General features: G+C 40.5%; 1 protein-coding gene across 1 annotated transcript in view; it reads right to left on the bottom strand.

The window, feature by feature from the left end:
- Positions 1 to 1,112: 1,112 nt before the first annotated feature.
- The window catches only part of TTLL5 (tubulin tyrosine ligase like 5), a gene marked incomplete at its 5' end in the record, with an annotated part of 131,512 nt that continues 111,684 nt past the window's right edge, over positions 1,113 to 20,940 (bottom strand). The window contains 3 exons of the mRNA XM_026849274.1: positions 1,113 to 2,634; positions 12,312 to 12,397; positions 19,532 to 19,752. Coding sequence (XP_026705075.1) covers positions 2,594 to 2,634; positions 12,312 to 12,397; positions 19,532 to 19,752 — 348 coding nt within the window. The remainder of the gene's footprint in view (positions 2,635 to 12,311; positions 12,398 to 19,531; positions 19,753 to 20,940) is intronic.

Here is a 20,940-nt window from a genome sequence, read left to right on the forward strand (position 1 = left end):
CTGCCCTAACAACATCCTGAGGCTGAACAGGAGTTCAAGGTCTAGGTGTTTGGCTTGATGTAAAGGACCAGTCTTGACATCCCTGTTTTGGGTTTTTTTCATTTGTTAGAAGCAGAAGAAAACTTGTCCAGGAACAAAGGATGCAAGACTTCACTGCTCCTGAAGCTGACAAAATTTATCCCTTTGAAATGAGGGTCTTATACTGCATCATGCATTTCTCTAAATATTTCAAAAAATTTAGAGACAAGATGTCTGCTATACTGCTGCTAAACCATCACAGTTACAGCTGTGGTGTTGGCTACATCTAACATGCAATGCAAAGAAGTTCAGAAAACATACTGGCTCTAATAGGGTACAAATCATTATCCCCAAAGGAGTGAGTAGAAGACTGGCAAAGCTGACAAAACAATTAACCTATGCTCATAATAAGCCAGCACTAACTGGCAATTTGCCAGACAAAGATATAACAATGCTATTTCTGTCAATGATCCTCTGAAGACAATCACCTTTCCTGGGCTAACTGTGCATTTAAATCTCTATCCTCCAAAGCTTTCTATAGTTTTCAGTGGTGGTTGTGACAACCTGGATGAAGAAAGTAGAGAACAAAAACGGAGATGAGAGTTCCACAAGGATGTATATCTTATAGCTACTCAATCCTGTACATGAAACCTGGTGGAATAAGGATAACTCAGATTCCCTGAGGGAAGAAAGGAATGGAATCTGTTATTTACTGAAGCTAAATCTTATGGGGAAATGGCTCCTCTGACAGTTCTGAAACAGAGCTGGAGGCTATAACCAACACCACATGTAGCAGAGTAGTCTATGAAAAGACTGACCCAAGGTCTTGAAGACCACAACTGCTGAGAACATGCAGAAGTTTAAAGTAACAAATTCTGCAGCTGAATTTTCACTAATCATGAACTAACAACTTGATGCACCAGTAAAAACTCTTGGAGATCCATGGGTGGAATTCAGTGATTACAGACAGAAGGAACATGATCTGAACGTAACTTCACAAGACTTTACAAATCTCTTGGTCACTGATGATATGTGATTGTGGCACAGGCAGCAGACAAATGCTGTGCAGATACTTGAAGAACACAGCTGAAAAACACAGAGAAAGTGAACAGGATCATGACTGTCTATGAAATGAAAGATAAACCAAGGAAGTAAGAAAGGGAACAGCTACATCAGAGAACTGCATTTTGGACAAATAAATATTCAGTGTCTGTCACATGCATAAGTGGAACAAAAATAGAAAAAAGCATGTTCTGTCCTATGAATTCATGCCTTGAGCAAGCAATAGTGAAACTAATGGGGTATGAACATAATTATTTTATCTTCTGACAATTTATCTGGTCTTGAATGGCAGAAAATATGCACAGTCCAAGAGTGAACATGAACACAATAATTTCAAGAGAAAACATTTCCCCCTCTGATACTGTTTCTTCTGTCAGCTGTTTGAGTTGATCATTATCTTGCCAACACATGAGAATGATCTTTAACAGTGACTATAGAGGCTAGAAATGACAGGGGAGCTGTGGAATAAGAAAAAAGATCAAATAGGATGTTAGAATCCAATCTCTGAGGGCTCTGATACAAACAGGAGATTTTGTACTCTTTGAGAATTACAATCATACCATCTGCTGTTTAACAAAGCAAAAGTTGCAAAATACTGAGTTTTCCTTTAACCTGGCACCGACAAAGAGCCAGAGCTGAAGCTGCTTCCTGTTAATTTTAAGGATGGGTGGATAATCTCTCCAATACATTTTCCAGCTGCTAATGTTGTTTTCTAACACAAGCAAATTAATTTTCATAGCATTAGGCAAATTTTAACTGGAGTGCTTCACCAAGCCACTACTGCAACTGATAGGAGCCACCTGGGCCTTAGGGTTCAAGCTTGGGTCTGAAAACATCAGCCAACTTTAAAAGTTTATAAAGCCTAAACAAACAGAAATCAAAATACAAAAATAAGCCTAAGCATCCAATAGTGAAACATAAAGACAGATTTAAAATCCTGTCCAACATGACAGCAAATATTTTGGGGGTGTGAATTAATAACTGAAATTATAAACAAAACAAACAAATGAAATTACTTTATTCAAACCAATAATTTCTATGGCTCTGTGCCAAAATTAAAGATGGAAACCAACATGGATGTCTCCAGTCGTATGTTCTGGTTTTCTCTGCTGATAGTTGCCATGTGATGACAGCAGAGAATCTTACCAGACCAGGACAGATTGAAATTCTGAGCAAATGAGACTTTATGTTCAGACTTGAACCTTAGGAAGAATGATACAGATGGCTGGAGGAAATTCTGTCTTATAGAAAGATCTCACAGTTAGTGATCAGGAAGAGGTGGGAGGAAGGGACCCCAAGACTCATCAGCAGCAGAAAGGCTCAGAGGCAATCATTCACCTCAGCTTCCAGATGTATGATCAGATTCCACAGATGTTCAGGTACTCTCCTCAATGGGTTGTCCTCTCACCAGGGCCTCCTCTTCACTCTTTCCTGGGTGTTATGGGAGGGTGGTGGTATGAAGTCACTACTGCTTTTTCCTTTGCTCCATACTTGAAGCAACACCCTGGATTCCTCACCTGGTATTCAGCATTAGTCCTTCTCTGTGAGCAGAGGCTGGAAAAAACACAAAGCAAAGATTCTGAGTAATGACGGGGGATGGTTTTGTAGTAAAAACTGCTGCACTGCTCGGCAAATCTCAGCCATCACCAGAAATCTGGATGTCCCTATCACACAACCTCTCTCTACAGTAACAGATGAGATCACAGATCAGTATGACAAAACCTAACTTAATATGCTACAGTGTGAAAAAATACTATTGGTATACTTCTCAAGCCCCAGAATACCTTCTCACTCTTCGCCTCTGACTCATCTTTCACATGCTCCTCCAGTAGCTCTAAATCCTCCCATATCACTATGCTTTGTCTTTTTTTCTATGTCTTTTACTCATTTGCTTGCATGGGAGTCTACTTCCCCACTACAAAAGGTGCTGAGTATGTTGGTGCAGGAGAGATAGGGGTGTGAAAAGGTTGATCTTTGAAAAAAACAAAATGGGGATAAGGAAAAAATTTTTTCTTCCCATTATTAGAGATATTTTTATTCTACATACTGCATTTTCCTACTTAGGCATGTTACAGAAAAAAGTCAATGTCATCTTCACTTCCTTTACTTAAAAATCTTTAGACAGTCCTTTAAAAAGAAAAAAATCCAAAACACTTAGAAATGTACCAAGTTTATTTTGGACAGTTTGTGTTTTACAGCTAATTTAGTAGGTAAAGCTTGTCCTGTGTACTTAGCACATCAGCTTGCTCCTAAATGTGAGTGACATTTGTTGAGAGCTGTTTATTAAAAATATTGCTATACTTAAAAAAAAATATGCTCTCCTTGAAAGCCCAGCACAGAGCCAAACATCACACAGCACAGAGGATCTGGAAAGATGTTTAGAAAGCAGGATTGCCAGCTATGTCACTGCACAGAAAGTTTGGAACCTGAAGTAGGAACCAAACTGTCAACCATATGTATTAAGATAGGATACCAGTCCAGAAACCTATTCCTTGGCAATATAAATAAATTCAAATAAAGGAAACAAAGGCACATGAGAGGCAGCCAACTTCAGCCTCACCTTCCTGTTTTGAAGAGACTTTTGAGCCTTCCTTTTCCTACAGAAATGCATGGTACAGTTTGTCTTTTCTCAGAAACTGAATTAAAATCAGTTTGTTTGAGTTCCTCTTATATGGCTGCCTTGAGGACTCAACACAAGAGAGGGGCATTCCTGTATCTACAAGTAAGTATGTAGGCTCCTACCATGACTGCAGCTCATGGTCAATTCAATAATTTAATAAATATTATATGTATATAATTTTATGAAGTTTTATCATTTCAGAGCTACTGGTGAGCATTCCACCTCCTTCTGATTGAGTAGGTTGAGGTTCTGGTTGAGTAGGAGGGACAGAAAAAAAAAAAATCATTCCTGACAGCAGCCAACATTAAGGGTTGATTCTCCCTAGTGACGAGTTATTGCAGTGAATCACCACATACAACAGAATGAATCTCCTTTATTCTCTGTCTGCCAGGAGGTGTTTCTGCCTGTATGTCTGTCCACATATTTACATACTATTATGTCATCCATGACTGCACCTCAAAAACTTCAAGACTTTTGTACTTAGAACAGTCACGTAGTGGGAAGAAAAGGATTATTTCCATTTTATGGATATGATTCTGAGTCACAAGGAAATCACAGGAGTTGTGTAAAGTCGTTTATGGGATACCTGCACACTCAAATGCCATACAGACTTTCCCAGCACAGAAGTACACAGCCTTGCGTCAGACACCAGTACCTAATCTACAGCTGCAGGAATAAGACAGAGCAGAGCATCAGGCTAGATGACAATACTGGGTCAGGGACCCATGCTAACATTTTTTATTTATGTTTCATCATACCCACAGAAAGTCTATGGCAGAACTGAGAAGCGTATCAAAGCCTCCTGAATCTAGTGTTGAAAACAGGAACTTCCTTTCTCCCTGAAAAGCTCTGAAAAACCTAGAAATTCAGATTTTTTTTATCCCAAAGCAGAGGGAATTTCTAATTCTAGAGTGATGCCCAGCATTCTCTTGATAATATAGTGAAACTAAGAAAGGCAATAAATAGATGGGGTTTATTTATATCCATGGGTGACTGACACTAGCAACACAGGACAGCTGACAACGGAAGGCCAGACTTCCCTCCCCCATCTTTTGGACACAATTTCAAGTTGGCTTGCTGGACTGGGCAGGCAAGGGAAAGCAGCAGTCCCAAGTCATGAAAATTTATTTGGGGTGAAGGGGGTGTGACACAAACAGTACACACAACTGTATTCGAGTGAAGTCTCTTTTCATGAAAAGAGCAGCGAGCAGTCTCATTAGAGAAATAGCAGTGGAAGCCAGAATGAGCCTTCCTGCTCGCCATGTTACAGAGAAGACACTGGGTGGGCTCCTCACCCTGACTGCTAATGCCCTTCTGTACTTTACAACCTTCATCCTGATTTCTCTTATTCAGCTCCCTACTCCCTAGTTTTGTTGTGGCTCTTTCTCCTCTGGCTATTCCTCACATTTAATTTCTTAACTTCAGATGCTCCTTTTACCCTATTCACACACATTTTGGCTTCTATTTTTAGTCTCAATAAAATAATGCCAGATTAAAACAAAATCCAATTTGGATGGGCAAAGTCATCCTCTCTATAGGTAGCTTAATGCCAGAGGGCCAGATGTGAGACACAAATAGCCAAGATATTATATAACCTCTCCCCAGTCTTTACACACCTGATCTCGAATGACATTTCCAACACAGCAAGGAAATACAGGCAGTTTGCCATCACCTAACTACTGCGAACAAGCAATGCTCAGCCTCCAGCCAGGCAAAAATGCCAACTGCCTGAAATCATTACTTATCCTGCTTCGGAGTTTTCTTTGAGTCTGTCAGAAGCGAAGGCTCCTAAAATTCAAGCTGGGTTCTAGTTTTCAAACAGGGAAGCCAATTGCTAGAGACTATCCTGTCCTTTCCTCCTGCTTTTCAGTGGTCCTGAGACTTGGAATGTCCTTTCAGTGGCATGAGACCAGTAGCAACAGGAAAAAGCTTCTTCCTCTCATAAAAAGAAAGGGAAAAGATTGACTAAAGGTGTGAGAGGCAGACTGCTCTCATAAGGAATAAATGTAGTTTCTGATCATTAGAAGTGAACACTGACCCTCACCTCCAGCTAAGAGGCAATGGCTGAGTTGGACACTATCTTCTTAACATCATTTGAGAAGGGCCTGGAATGCTGCTTTTGGCAGAGCTTTACACTCTGCTAGGATTTAATGAGATTTACACACAGTTCTGATAACTGGATGAACTCAAACATGGTCATGCCCTGTTGATAATTTTTATCTATTTTAAAAGTATTGGTTAGACACATCAATATTTGCTCATTGCTAGTCATAAGGTAATGGTTCCCTGCTCCTTCAAAGAGTACCAAGAAATGGTGTAAGGAGATCTTTACCCTTTTCCTTTCCCTTCTGGTCCATCTGGTACTACAGGCTTGTCTGTCATTATCTAACCTGGGACAGATGCAACAACTATAGCAGGGAGAGAAACTCTTTTCCCCTTCCTGTTTGTCCTCTTTATGCAACTGTCGAAGTCAGCAAGGGAGAGAGAAGATCCAGAATGTTTTTGTGATGTGTCAAAGAACGATGGTTTTAGGAAAATAATTCTAAGAACAAAAGTGAAACCAAATATCCTCCATTGTAACTGATTCTTTGCCCTCCCAAAAAGGGAGGCACAATAGTAGGATTCACCTCAAGCTCCACTGCTTTCCAAAATATGAAAAAACAGACTAATTCAATTTCTAACTAACCCTTTCTTTACATGGAGACAGCACTAGAGAGAGATGCTGATAGAATGTTATTACTGCTGTGACAAAGGCTATATGTAGGGTAAGAGCCTGAACTGGAAAAGTTTGATGCAAGGTGCTGGATATCACGCTGCTGTTCCCTTTCAGTGACCCATCCAGAGCTTCTGAGCCAGACAGGTGGTTCTAGGAGGATTTATGTGGAAGAGCTTATCATTACTCCATTCCTGGACTAGGGTAAGTAATGAGGTGACATCTAAAGTTGCTCTTTTATGTCATAAAGTATCTGAGGTGCCTGAGTAGCCAAGGTAGTCTGAGGTAGAGGTTACTCAAGGTGCCCATTTGAAGGTCACCTTTCGAAGTCAAGACCACTTGTGCAGTCAGTCACAGCAATAAGAGAGACCTAGGCTGGTGGCAAATGAAGACTGGAATTAACAGGATTAGTGGGAGGGAGGAGGCGTACCAGCAATGCGCTATGCAGAAACCTGAGTGATTTCTTTTCCCAGCTGTTCCTGATAAAGGATTTGAACAGTGTGGTGAGACCAGCTGAAATCATAGCCAACGTTCCTCTTGGGAATGTGGTAACAACTTAAATATAAATACATTGGTGTTCAACAATCTACTGCCTTCGGAGGCTGCAGGGGAGCCTGGCAGAAGCCGAGGAAGCTTGGATAAGGCTGGGCAGCTGGGAATTCCACCCTACTGTAACAAATGGCTGGGAGTCTGACACAGGCGAGGCACAGTGGCAACAGTACATATCCCATCCTATCCCCACCCTTTATGCTCCAAAAGAGTTGAGAGTCACTGGCTGATAAAAGAATCTCCAAATCCCAGGAATTTTCTTTGTTTAGATCTGGCAAACAATACAAAATGATTATGTGCATCTTGTTTACATGCCTGTTGTGTTTACTTGATTTTTTCTTTTGCTGATGCAGGACAGTTTTGAAGCTTGTACTTTTGCATATGTGTTAAAAGAATCTCTTCTTTCCTTAAGCTTATATAAAGAGGCTGCATTTCAGGAATAATGTTAGTGCAAGCAGCACGTAGACAACAGCCTGTCACAGCTTAGCACCTTCAACGTTAACTCCAATGTTAACAACATTAATTTCAGGTCTCCAATAACAAAACATACATAACCTTGTTATGAAGGACCATACAATAATCTTGGATACAAAAAAAACTTTAGAAATACACAGTCTACCTGTAGATTTCCTGTAAAATTAAAAAAATCTGGGGCATGCTAGATGCAGAGAAGAGTAAGTGCAAAAGTGCTCCTTACTATCACTAGGTTTCCATTCATTGCTCTATATTGGATCACACTGCTTGCACATTCACCTTATTTGGATGGCGTTCACATACTGCCCTGCACCTTAACCTAAAGAAGGAAATGACTAGAAAACTAAGAACAGAAACCAAACCAGTTTATTAATCCCCATATTCTTCAACTAGTCTCAGCAGTTCAGGATCCAGTTTTAAGCCCTTACAGATGATACTACACTTCATTTCAAAGAGGTGCATACCTTCAGGACTTGGCATTCATGCAGATATGAGGGGCAGGTAATTGTCTAAAGTAAACAAGACAACTGTGCATCATCCTGCAGCTAAACTCAGATACAGAGCTGGTAATCACAGGGAATAAAATCTAATGTATATCACCTAGCTCAAGAAGTTTCCTTCCTAGTTTCACATTGAATTTTGACATTCACCTTCTGTATGAAGTATTCTCAAGAGAACTAGAATACAAACAAACTAGTTTTGGACTCATGCTTTAAACCAGGCTAGATAGAGATCTGAGACTTTGCATGAATTAGCAGTCTTCACTGCTGTCAAACTCACATAGCACATTACTAAATTTTGTCTCCTCTAATCAGTAACTTTAAAGCTTTATTCTCCTCCCAGCACATGTAGTGGAAAAGCCACGTGGACACTAGTAATATAAACATTAGCACAATAAATCTGCATCACTGTGGATCAGTCTGAGTATGAAAAGGTGAAAGTCCTGTCAAGTCTGGAGCCAGGTATCAGTCTTGTCCAGTTTTAATCATGATTCATATTTGTTTGCAATTACATAGGTTATTAGCACATTATATTTTTGGCATAGCAAAACAAAATCCCAGAGACATTCTGTCTTCTGAAGCTTTTGAAATAAAAATTTCACAAACTCTCAAGAAGTTGGCAGCAAATGAAAGAGAGAAGCACAAAGACAGAAGACAGATTTCACTCATAGTTGCTGTTACCTTTACAAATCAAATCAAACCAAACCAAATAAAATCAGCTGGGGTCATCACCTTGTGTATCCACTCCACAACTGCACTGAGAAGTATACTTTCAGATTGCTCCTGTCTCCAGGCTCTTGCAGACAAGAGTCCAGCTCAGGAACAGAGAAGCTGCCTGGGACTATGCTGTTATATTTTCATAAAGTGCCCTTCATCCTCTATCCTCCCTAAAACCTGTTTTGTGTTAGCATTTTCAAAAAGGAAGAATAATAAATATAATACATTTCTAATTCCTTGATGTTTCTTGCCAGTTGTTCAAAAGCTAAATGCCACCTTTTTTACCTAGAACTTCACTTTCTTGAAAAAAAGAATTAATGCACTATTCATCTAATGTCACTAGAGAGGAAAAGAAAATAAACCAGCAAAATATTGCAAAATGTCTCCATACACCTTACATTGTCAATATATACAGTAAAAAATGACCAGCCAGTAGGTTCCTTCCTTCATCATCTGAACTTGCCATATCAAACAGCCTCATAGACAGCCTGGAACTGAACAACCCACCACATTACTTAGCCTAGTGGTTACTCAACAAGCTATATTCTGAAGAAGACGTGGAAAAGAGAATTGATTTCTTAGTTCACAATCGCCCTATTTCACTAATACTAATTGCATCGCTAAATTCCATGAAATGGGAAATAGCATAATACTGAGGACACTCAAGGTGAGACAGAATTAAAAAAGCAATGTGATAATGACTGTATTTTCAGAATGACTGACAACATTCACCAGAGTGGCTGGGTGTTCAATTTCAGTGAAAAATCAGGTCAGAAGTATTTTGAACATTCCCTAGAGGTAGTAATTCTTAGTGTTTCTTTAATAGAATAAATCCTGTTAAACTTCAAGGAACTTTGATAGGAAACTGTCTGTTCAGATACTACAAATAACCTCCAAATGATAGCTTGTACATTTAGCCTCCTGTCTGTAGATAGTTGTGAGAATCTCTGCCTCCTCTCTCATTAGGCCAGTGGCACACAGCTCACACACAACTTCTGCCTCTCCATGAAGAGGATGAGGCCACAGGGATGAGAGGCTGCCGTACTTCCATTGCAGTGGTTGCTTGTTTCAGAATCCTGAACTGCTTCGCAGAAATGCTGACTTTTATTCTCCCTGTTATTTCATCTCAAGGGATCTGTCCTCAAGAGCTTAAGCCCACTGCACAACAGTTATCTACAACTGATATTCTCCTTCAGTCGCAGTACTAATCACCAGTGAACTGTTTTCTGGACAATCTGGTTAGAAGTTTCCATACTGTCTGACTCTCTTCCTTTGAGCATCATCCTTACTTTTGTTTAGATCTATGACACCCTTATGCTTCCTCTGTACAGAGCCCCATAGCTACCCTCAGATAGGCTGTTAGAGGAGAAGACCTATTCAAGCTTCTCAGATATTTTTTAACATTTTTGTATGTGTTTATACAGAGGTTCTGCCTGGTTCCTCTTTTATCTCCGTAACTTTTCACAGCCTTATATCTTTAAATGCTTGCAGTTTATTCTGTAATCTGCTTTATGACTTGTGTCTCTAATCCCTCTAGTTGGTATCTAGGATACTAAATACATGTGAAACAGTAACCCCAAATAAGCTGCTGGTGAAGGAAATCAGGACCCTAGTGTAAGCAATCAATGGAGAGTGAAGAAGAAAAACAGCTGTTCCTGCAGGAAGGACCAGAGTAGTTTCTGAGACACACAGACTGGGCACAGAAGCCTCTGATGCATACCAGTGGCTTGGTGCAAAGCTGAAGAAAATATCATTCCCCAGTTTCCAAGAACAAATATTTTGCTCTGGTTAGTTCAGTCACGCTAATATTTAGTGCTGTCCTTGGAGCTATATACCTCTTCTAGTGACAAGGAAGGTTTAAGTGACCCACCCACTGTGGTTCTGCTAGCCTACCCCTAGCCAAACTAGGGTTCTATCTAAGCCCTCACACTCTTAGCTAAATAGCAGGCTAAACCCTTTGTTTCAGCTCCGGAGAGGATAAGTTTAGTACAGTACAGCTAGCCTAGTCTCACAGAAGGGAACATGAGCTGAAGTTCTCAGTTCTCATTAGATCACAAGTATTCCCAGGGAGGGTGACTACCCTGAACTTTGTAGTTGTTATTTAGCCTATATTCTTCCTGCAGCTCTGGCTGTTGCCTTCCATCATTAATGTTATCAACAATCCTCATGCACGCTCTGCATAAATATTCACAGAAATAGGAAGGATAGAAAAATGCTACCTACAGTTGTCACAGACACACGTAACAACAACAATACCCAGATGAGATGGAGAGAATCTCTAGCAGAGGTTAAAATTACAGGGTGGCAACTGTGAGTGCACTCTTAAAACTGTGAAAAAGAGGGCAGAATTCAGCACACAAAGACCTTCATGTAAGTCCACTCAGCAAACCAGTTTGGTCAATATATTGACAAATCTATTTTTACGTTTACTTGTAAATTTATGTGTAAACTTGCTTTATATACTGTAGTAAAACCTCAACTTGAACTATACAGTAGACCAGAACTTTTGCCTCAACTATACAGATACTGCACTGTTCACATAATTTTATTTATTTTGATAATCCCGTTATATTCTATTCCTACACTGTCACGTTCCAAGATGCTGTAGGGTCTTTTTTATTGACTATGGCTATTCACCTTGTAAAATTTCTAGTAGGATAATTGGAGTTTTTGGCAGGTGATAAAGCGTGGGAGGCAGCTTGGAACTGTACAATAAGTGCATTAGCCGAATGTTTGTGCTAGAAGATCAGAAATGAAACCACTGACGCTAATATTGGAAATGCCATCTTTAAGTTTCAGAGCTAAATATCCAAGAGATGAATTAGGTAGTTCACCCCTATGCAAAATCTTCTTTCAGACTGTGAAAACACAGCGATCACTGCATTACTGATTCTCAAGTCATGTTTTCAGGGTTTTCACAGCAAAACAAAAGGTCAGAAACATATATTTTTAAGCATTCTAGACCATAATTTGCCCACATATTCCATTTCAGCATCATCACAAATTACTGTGGGCCACAGGTAATATGGGTTCATCAAGCCTACACTCTACCTGCTAATAGGTCTGCATCAATGAAAAATGGTTTGAGTCCTCATTTACTAAGACCTTAAGAGCAGATAAACATGTTTGGATTAATTAGCCACTAGGGAATGATGAAGATTTGATTCCGTAAGTCTTTGATTTTCTTTTTGGAACTTTCACCTCCACTGATTGACTTCACTATGCAGCTGATTCACACGTCTCAGCTATGTCTTCCTGAATGAAGGGGCTTTTCTGCAAGACTGAAGAAAAATGTAGAGAATGTCCTGGCCCTTTATTACAGGCCAAGCTAAAACAACAGAGCATCTTTGAGCCAAAGCCTAAAGCAAAGAGGAGCCATTTTAGCCATTTTTTTTTTTTTCCCAGCCACATTTTTAGGGATCTTCCTCTTCCAACTCTATAAAACTCAGCCTTTGCTCCCTTGTGTTTAGTCTTTTTAATCCCAGGAGGAATAAATTCCCTGCACCCAGACTGTTACCTAGGGACCACTGCATGCAGGGTAGGCAGCTGTGTTTTTTCTTCTTGCTGAGAAAGTTTTTCCTCTGCCAGATCTTGAGAAAGATGAAAGCATCCCAGCATGCCCACCCCCCCTTTCCTGATCTTCAACACTGGCACTCACCTGTGGAATTTGTCCCTGGCTCACAGGGTGCAGCACTACGAAGGCTGTTCTGGAATCTGTTCAGTTGCCTTTCAGTGGAGGTCACCCTAACAAGTAGAAGCATCAAATTAAATGGGGATAAGGGATACACCAAGGAAGAATAAAAGTCTTAAAAAATTGAGAATTCTCTTAGTTTACATCATCTCCCTGGGATTGTAGCTACAAAGCTGTGCCTGAACATGGTATGAAAAAAAGCAGTGACAGCAACTGACTCCAAAAAGGCAGAGCAAGACAGAGAAACATTCAAGCCACCAGCAAAACGCTAATGTGCCTCAAATGTAATTGTCCCACATGACTTGGATGCTGATTCTGGAGGATAAAGAAGATAGTAAATGGGATTGGACCACCAAAGTAAAACTCAACTAGTAATGCCATGGTCACCTTATTCCAGTGATTTGAAGTAAAATGATTAAGCAACTTTAGAACAGAAAGGCACACACGGGCAAAACCATGCTACATTCAAAAGTTAAGTCTTTGCATCTTGTCTCAGCGGAGACAGCTCATTTAGGCAAGATTTTTCATGTGTCTTGGAAACAGACCCACAGGATGCATTTAATCTCCAGCAGTCCAGTGCCAGTCCTCAAGCAGATACTTTATGCAAATCCTTCTGCATTTATCTCAGCATTTCAGTTACAGCAAAACTATATTCTGTGGAGTACAACTGCACTTCCTTTAACTGTTATAAAGACTCATTACCAAACTGAGACCATGCCCTCCTACATAAAAAATAAGTCTACTCACAAGGCAAGGTCAAGCTATACAGCTGCAATGATCTATTCTGTTCTTTAAATCTATACAATTGATCCATCTATTCCTGATTTTTTCTCTCCTCCCTTATCCCTCCTTGCCTTTCTTCCTTCCTGCCCAACTCTATTCTGATCACTCTAGACTTCTACATGTACACTCCTGTCTCCGTGCCAGAGTTGTCCTCCTTCACTCATTCAGCTCTGCAGTATTACACAGTTATTGTGAGCTCTTCCTCAGAAGAGCACTGTAATCTCCAATCCCCATGTGATGCCCTGATGACTAACAGACCCAGACTGTGTGCAGTTTCTAGTTTTGTCTGAAAACTTTTGCTTTCAGATTTCAAAGTCAGCAAGCAAGTTGCCAGTAATCCAGGTGCTGCTGGCAGCTAAAAAGCCAGTGATGGACTCCTGTATTTTATCTCAGATTTTGGTGAACCAAATTGGAGTCCATACAGAAAGGGAGAGGGATGCAGATATGACATTTGCAAAACACAACCCCTTACTTCAGCCAGCCATAATTTGAAATGCTATTGTCAAATGAGGTGCCTGTTTCTATGTTTATTGTCTCTTGGAGAGAATTTTGGATCTGTACTTATGGTTTTATTTGCTGCTGATACTGCATGGTCCTTCTGGGAGCTGAGAATCCAGATGGAGCTTTATGCTTCTTACATAGAGATTCCATGCTCATAATTAGCTTGTCCACTTTATTAATGCAGCACAACTGACAGCCAAATTCAGCTTATCCTTCTGTAGGTAGAATACAAGACTAGTGGTTGAAAATGTCATCAAGAATGCCACCAAGTACAACAACAACAACAACAACAAAAACATAACAGGGAACAGTTACAATTCTACCTAAAAGTGTGGTTTATGTTTAAAGAATCTTTCTCTCTACAGACTTGCCCTTCTTCTGCCTATCCACAGTGTACCTTGATTCTTGCAGTTTCAACTGTTACCTCTACACACCTCATTCTCAGATCTATTTCTGGATCATCAATCTCCCACCATGCTAAGCTCACCCCTCAAGTTCTCTCTGCTCTCCTAATGGAAGCTCCAGTGCCAGAACATATTCACTGCTTAAACTCAGTTAATCCCTTTCTACTTTCTTCCTTGTTGAGTTGGCTGAAACCCTACTGCCTTTCTCAGTTTCCTACTTTTAATGTCTGTGTTGGTTTTGCTTCTACTTCTTCAGTGCAATCCATTGTTATGTTGTCCATTTCTTCTTTTTCAATACCCACTGTCCCTGCTATCCCCTCCACTTAAACATCTGTCATTGCCCTTTTCTATCTGTTATACAGCTAAACTCTCCTTGCAACTGATACTGACTTCCTCCATTTAGGCATTAAACCAGCCCTAAGCTGCTCAGACTTGGACTGTAAATTTGGAGGATTCTCTTGTTCCTCAGGTGACAAAGAAATACATTCTTGACTAAATTTTGACAGCTTTGTTTTTACAACCTATTCCTGGGATGCTATGAATGCATCTAATGGTCCAGGGGGGACAGGACTGACACAAACAAATTCACATCACAAAAAGTCCAGGTTTGACAAGAGGACAGCAACAGATGTGAAGACCCAGAGTCAGGGAGGCTTGTTCCTCTTTGTTGCTCTTGGACAGGGTATCTCCACATGTGTATCTGTGCGTATGATCTGAGGCTAGCCAAGGGCTAAAAGCTACAGGCCTAGTGAGCCCAGCTGTGTCAGGGTGTTAAATCAAGGCATGTCTCTCAGATGCACTGGTTTTGCTGCCAAAAACGTCTAAGGGTCAGGCAGCCTGATTAACCCAGATGCTCAGGAGCTAAAAAAAACAAGCGTGCTGCAGTACAGCAGTAGCAAAAAAATGAAAGGGGTTCCAGTAACAGTTACATACTTGTTCTCCTGCTGCTTGTCCTCTTTTCAGTGGGCACTCAGTTTGTATGTGTGATGTAATCATCTCACTTTAGACACTTCACGTGTGCCTATTAATAAGCACACATGGGCAAGACAGGATTCAAACCAGAACCACAGTATTTTTTATAGGGCTCACTCTGTGGCCATCATTATACTTGTGGCATATTTGCCAGGCTTGGCCAGTCTGCCCTAAAACAGCTGGCTACTGCTCTATCTAATTGCAGTCAGGACTCCATCCCACCATGGGATGGATTTCCTGAACCCTGAAGAAATGCATCACCTTTACCCTATTTCTGTATTAGTTACAATAGAGCAGAACTTTGGCTCTTCTGCTGCTGGCACCATGCAAAGCAAATATACAGAAGAAGAACAAGGTAGAAATATTTTGTGCTGTGGTGTTGGAACTTGAAGGGAATACTTGCTTTGAGAGGCTTCTTAAACACAGTTGCTGGAAATTACATTGACAGAGAATTTACATTTACAAGAAATTACACCATGTTAATCAACATCCCCAATAGTTTGTGATGTTCCAGCCTATTGCTGGTAAACTCTGTGATCTTCTTGGAGTCTCCCTCTCCCTGATAACATCTTAAATTATATGCTCCCTTTCTCTACCTGTATTTCCTCTCTTTATGTACAGTGGTCTAACATTGACAGCTGAATTTTTCTTAGATTTTTTTTTTTTGACTGATAGTTCTGTTCACAGGCTATTCAAGGCCTTGCTCTACTTGATGCTGTCATAGTTAGAGAGCAGGTTTCTGAAAAGTTACTATAGGAATGAAATTTGTATGTATTGTGACTTAGTCATTTCTAAAAGCAGAAAAATTTTCTGTCTACCACCTGTACAAGTTCACTCTGGGTTCTAACAGTTGAGCTAATATATTTTTCTACTGCATGCTGTCATCTGTAACATGAAGATTCAGTACACCAAATGCTGATTCCAGCGACATCTGCTCCATTCCACAGCTTACAAATACTGTATCTGTGATCTTTGTCTCAAAATGTTGCTCTCAGCTATCAGCAGGTCTCTTTATGGTTCACAGACCAGCCAATAGTAGTGGTAACATGAGCAGTGGAAAGGACACAGTCTGACTCTTGGAAAGAAAGAAGAGCTGTTTGTGTTAGCTGTTCAAAAACTATCTTTCTACTTGTGATATGAGCACATTTAATCAAACCTATGAAGCCCCATAAGACCATTTTATGGGGCTACATTTCAGCATAGAGCTACATATTAAACCATTTCTCCCAGTTAGAATTTTTCCACACCTTAATATGGGCCCCACTTTTCCACTCTGTTAGCTTAAGCAAGGAGTCAGCTTTGGACACAATCCATTATAAAGTCAACCTACCACCTTTTACAAGTTCAGAGACTAAGAAAACAAGAGAAGCCAGGAATCAAAAAGACAAGACTGAATTGTCTGGCTGTTCCACTACTTTTTTCCTTTATGTTTTAACCAGGGAAGTGTCCAAGTTACTAGATAGTTTCTGAATTAGTCAGTAATGTTCATCTTTAGCATCTCATTCTGTTTATAGTTGAGTTTTCTACTTCTTTTCTTCCTCTTCTGGAAGACACGTGTGCTGGCTGGGAAAGAATTGATAATGAATGCAAGGAAGAGACAGGTCAAAGAGACAAAGTTGATTTTAGTTTATCTTCACAGTCCAGTCTCTGGAGAAATTCTACAAACAACTTTAAAAAGATGATCTTTATTAAGATGTTAAACAAAAGCCAGGCAGTGCAAGAGCAGACAGAGAAATAAGGTCTGGCTTACTGAAATATATGGGAAAAAAAGACACAAGAGCTCTAACAACAGAGTGGGATTAGTTTCAGTGAGTCTTGTGGAAATAATATATAGCACTGAGATCTTCTTTGAGGAAAGAGATCAGGAAAACAGCCCACAAGTATTAGGGGGTGAGAGTGGACAGCAAATCAAAAATGACCTGACAGAAATGAAGCAGCCAAAAAGCCAGAATTAGATTAGATATTATGGAGAGAGATATTTGCCATGTCATGACCTAAAGATATGATAGTCCCACATTGCAAAAGTACAACAAAGGTGCCACAATGCAAGCATTCTGGCAAACTGAAGAAAATACAGGAAGTTAAAGACAATTAAGGACTTGTCAGGTGGAACTACTATCTGAGGTTAATAAAACCTCAACAAGTCTAAACAACATTAGGAAACTCCAAGAACTAGAAGGATATTCAAAAGATCGAAAGTATTTGCAAGGGAAAGTCTTTAGGGTGGTTCAGGAAGGAGGAACAAGGTACCACAGGATGAAACAAAGGAAAAATTCAGATTGCACATCGTAAGAAATTTTCTGATAATAAGGTTGTCTAGATTTTTAGTCGTCTGTAGCACACAGAGTTTCTGCCACTGGAGTTTTTTGAAAACAGACTACACACTGTATCCAAGAATAGCCAGGGACTGTAAAGAACAGGCTGGAGCACACAAGACATCATCTTCTCTAACCTATATTCCTTTGACACAGAGGCTTCTCTCCATTCACTCTGTCAATGCATCTCTGGTCTTTTCTGACAACAATGAATGGAATAAATTAGACTAAGACATAGCAATTTTAAATTATCAGTTCTCAGTATGCTGGAAATATAGCCGGGCACTGCTGTTTTCCATGTAAGTGAAAAAATGTTACTGCAAGATCCCATGAATGGCAAGAATGGGTTTGGAGCCTTGTGCTGGAGACTGAAAGGCAACTTGGAAAGTATTTCCGGAGTGGCTCCTTGCAGCCTTCAATACTTGGATTTGTTTTCTGAAATTCTGAAAGAATCTTTTGCTTTTTTTCCCCCTTCTGTGCATTTTTGGTGCTGAACTTTTTCCGGTTTTCCCACACTCCTGCCTGTCACAGAGCAGAAACCACAAAAATGCAGCAAACTCAAGTCTGTCCAAGGAGCTGCAATTCCATCTCACAAGGATAAACATTTCCTCTGCCAAGAAGTGAGCACAGCACACCGGCATCTTCAAATACACATCTCTGCTGCCCGGCAGAGAAGTCCACTGACATAGTTTGTCACCTGTACTAACAAGAGCTACCCAACATAAAAGAAATCAGATAGCAAACCCACCAGCATATACCTGCCAGACCTGATGCTCTCATCTGCATTTGCTGAGTTGACAAAGTCTACTAACATCTTGTTTTCTTTTTAAATAGTTTTGGGGGATTAATTCAGTGTGCTATCTCCTAAGATAGCAAGAATATAGGCAAGGAAATACACAAGCTTCCCTAAAGCAGTTCTGTCCAAGCTCCTTAAATACGCCTTTCAGTTCCAGATTTGATCCACACACACTGACAGTGTCCTAGCATCTTCATAAGGCCTCTTTCATCAGTAATCTTTTAGTAAAACTTCTCTCTTTAAACAGGAAGAGAATCCAGAATCAGGAAACCTCACAGGAACCTGCTCTGAAACTTTAAACTCTTCTGGCTGTAGAGAAGGTATAAGGGAGGAAGTTTATGAATGCAATTTTTGCTCTTCAGTATTCAGAGGTGAAATGAGTCTGAGAATATATGAAGAAAAATCTGATGAAGGGTTTAGTCTAAAGCAGTTCTGTCAACTAAGAGGGGATAAACAGATAGCTGAGGAAGCTACCAAGACAGGTAAAGGATAAGAAGAAAACCCAGAAGTCTTGCTCACGTTCTTCTATAATGCACAAAAGAGAAGATGCACCAAGAAATGGAAAGGAAGGAAACTTACAATCAGTAAGCAACATTTCATGGTGATTTTTTTGTTTGTTTTTAAAGATAACAGACACTAAATCCATCTACCTTAGAGTGGTAAGCACTACATAACTAAAAGCTTAGTAAAAGTAGGATTTCTACAGATAATGAGGAAAGCTATCATTATATTAGGCACAGTATAAACTAAATTAAATAAGCACTTGTGCTTGAAGGCATAAGTCAATCACTGAGTGTTAAATTTTGGGGGAAACTTGGCTCAAGGCAGATTAGTTTGTTAAGGATATTGTATTTGGGTTGGGGTTTTTTTTTGGCAGCGTCTTCTGACCCACCAGATTCTAGCCTCCATCAAAAATTAAACATGGAAGAAGTGACTTAAGTCTCTAAACATAGATGTACAGTACCATACTTGGTACTCTCAAGTTATTTGACACACCTGCATGCGACTGGCAGATACAACACAAGACCTGCAGAAGACTTGTGCTCATCTGGAAGAGCAACTGGAGGTCAGGTAGAATAGCCCTGGACATCCAAAATGTCACTAGCAACCTGTACTTGGGTAACTGAATCCCACCCTGGATCAGATACTTCTCTGATTCAGTCTGGCAGTTCTCCTGTCCTTAGGTTTGTATGGTGTTGCAGTCTTAGCTGCCTTACCATTATGAAACATGAAACTGCAACACAGTGCACACCTATTTCAGTACACACAGCTCAGGGTATTCTGAGATTTATCTTGGATGATAGCACAACCAAAAAGATCTATGTCAGTCACATGTAGACAGGTTATTCTCTGATATTCCTTCTTGAGGGAACCAGTGCCAACTCCCTGTTATGGATAGGAAGAGATGAAACTTACTTGGAAATCCTCTGGGCTGCCACCTTTCTGACCACTGCCTGCCTGTGATTTGCTGGAGGCTTTGGAACCAGCTGAGAAGACGTACTCTGGGATGGCATCACTTTATGAAAACCGGTTGCCTTCAGGATACTAGAAGTAGCACCTGATGTCTTGCAGGCATCAGAGCCAGATGGCATAGATATATGGCTGGTGCTGGATTGTGAGGAGTTGGCAGAGAAATCCTGGTAAAAAACAAAACAAAAAAAACCAACTATAGTAACTGATGATTACCTCTCCGGATACTGCTGAGAGATGATGGAGGTGGGTGACATTTTTGTGAGGGATATCATCTGCTTGGTGAAGACAACCCCAGGGCTCCAGGGACAGACCCATGCATAAAAAGAAGGGTTAAGTGTTCAAGTCAGTTTTTAGAGATGAACTTTATACCCTTGGAAGCTGGGACTAGCTTCTAGGAAGGCAGACAAGATCATTACTGCCACAGAATGATACTATTCTGGATTAAAAAAAAAAAAAAAGTTCTATCCACTATCAAACCTTGCAGTGGGCTCTCATCCACAAAGAAGTAAAGGTTTTATTGCATTGACTGACTTTCTGCATTTATCATGTTAAATTATTCTTTGTGTGGAAGGTGGGATTGAGACACAGTCCTAGGGAAGAAAAATGTTATGAGGAAGATGTTACAATGCCAGTTCTTCAGTCTAACCCTGTAGGTGCTTAGAATAACAGAAAGGCTCTAGGATACCTTCTCTGAAAAAGGGACTTTAGGTCAGAGCTGACAAAAAGGAAATCCCCAGTAATACCAGGGAACAGAAAATATTTCTATTCCTATAGCAGGTAGGAAAGTAAGTACACAGGAGATCTATCACAGAGAACAAAAAAATCTGCATGCTATGAGACACTGGAGAACTGAGCAGTGGACTGGCAAGGTAGGGAGTGGGGAACAGTTCCCTATGGGAGCTCTGCAAACTGCTCAACTCTTTTCAGAAAGGAACAACCTGCTAGGAGTTCTGCCTTGTCTTTCCTCGAAGTCAGTCAGATTCCCAGGGCAAAGAGGCAATACTGTAACCGTTTAGTTTGGCAGCTAGAGGTCAGTGATAGGAGATGAGGGGAATAGCTGGGCATTCGCCAGTCACCTCAGCACGACCCTGGGAGCAGTGCCCTTCACTGCATTTGTCCTCAGTTTCTTCTCTGGTGAAAAACACACAAAGCCACAGCAAGTGGGCTCCAGGCTCCAGAGAAAACCACAGTCTGAGGGCTGGCTGAGTCTCAGCACACAGACAGGAAAAGCCCCTCTCCCCCGCAATTCTCTGGCAAATGGCAAGGCAGTGGTGTGTGGGAAGGCATTTCTGACAGGCAGAGCTCTAGGGAGAAAAGGAAATGCAGGAGCCAAAACAGGCCTGTTTCCTAAC

The sequence above is a fragment of the Athene cunicularia genome (genome assembly GCF_003259725.1).
Source record: "Athene cunicularia isolate RWA chromosome 5 unlocalized genomic scaffold, athCun1 chr5_part1, whole genome shotgun sequence".
NCBI lineage: Eukaryota > Metazoa > Chordata > Aves > Strigiformes > Strigidae > Athene > Athene cunicularia.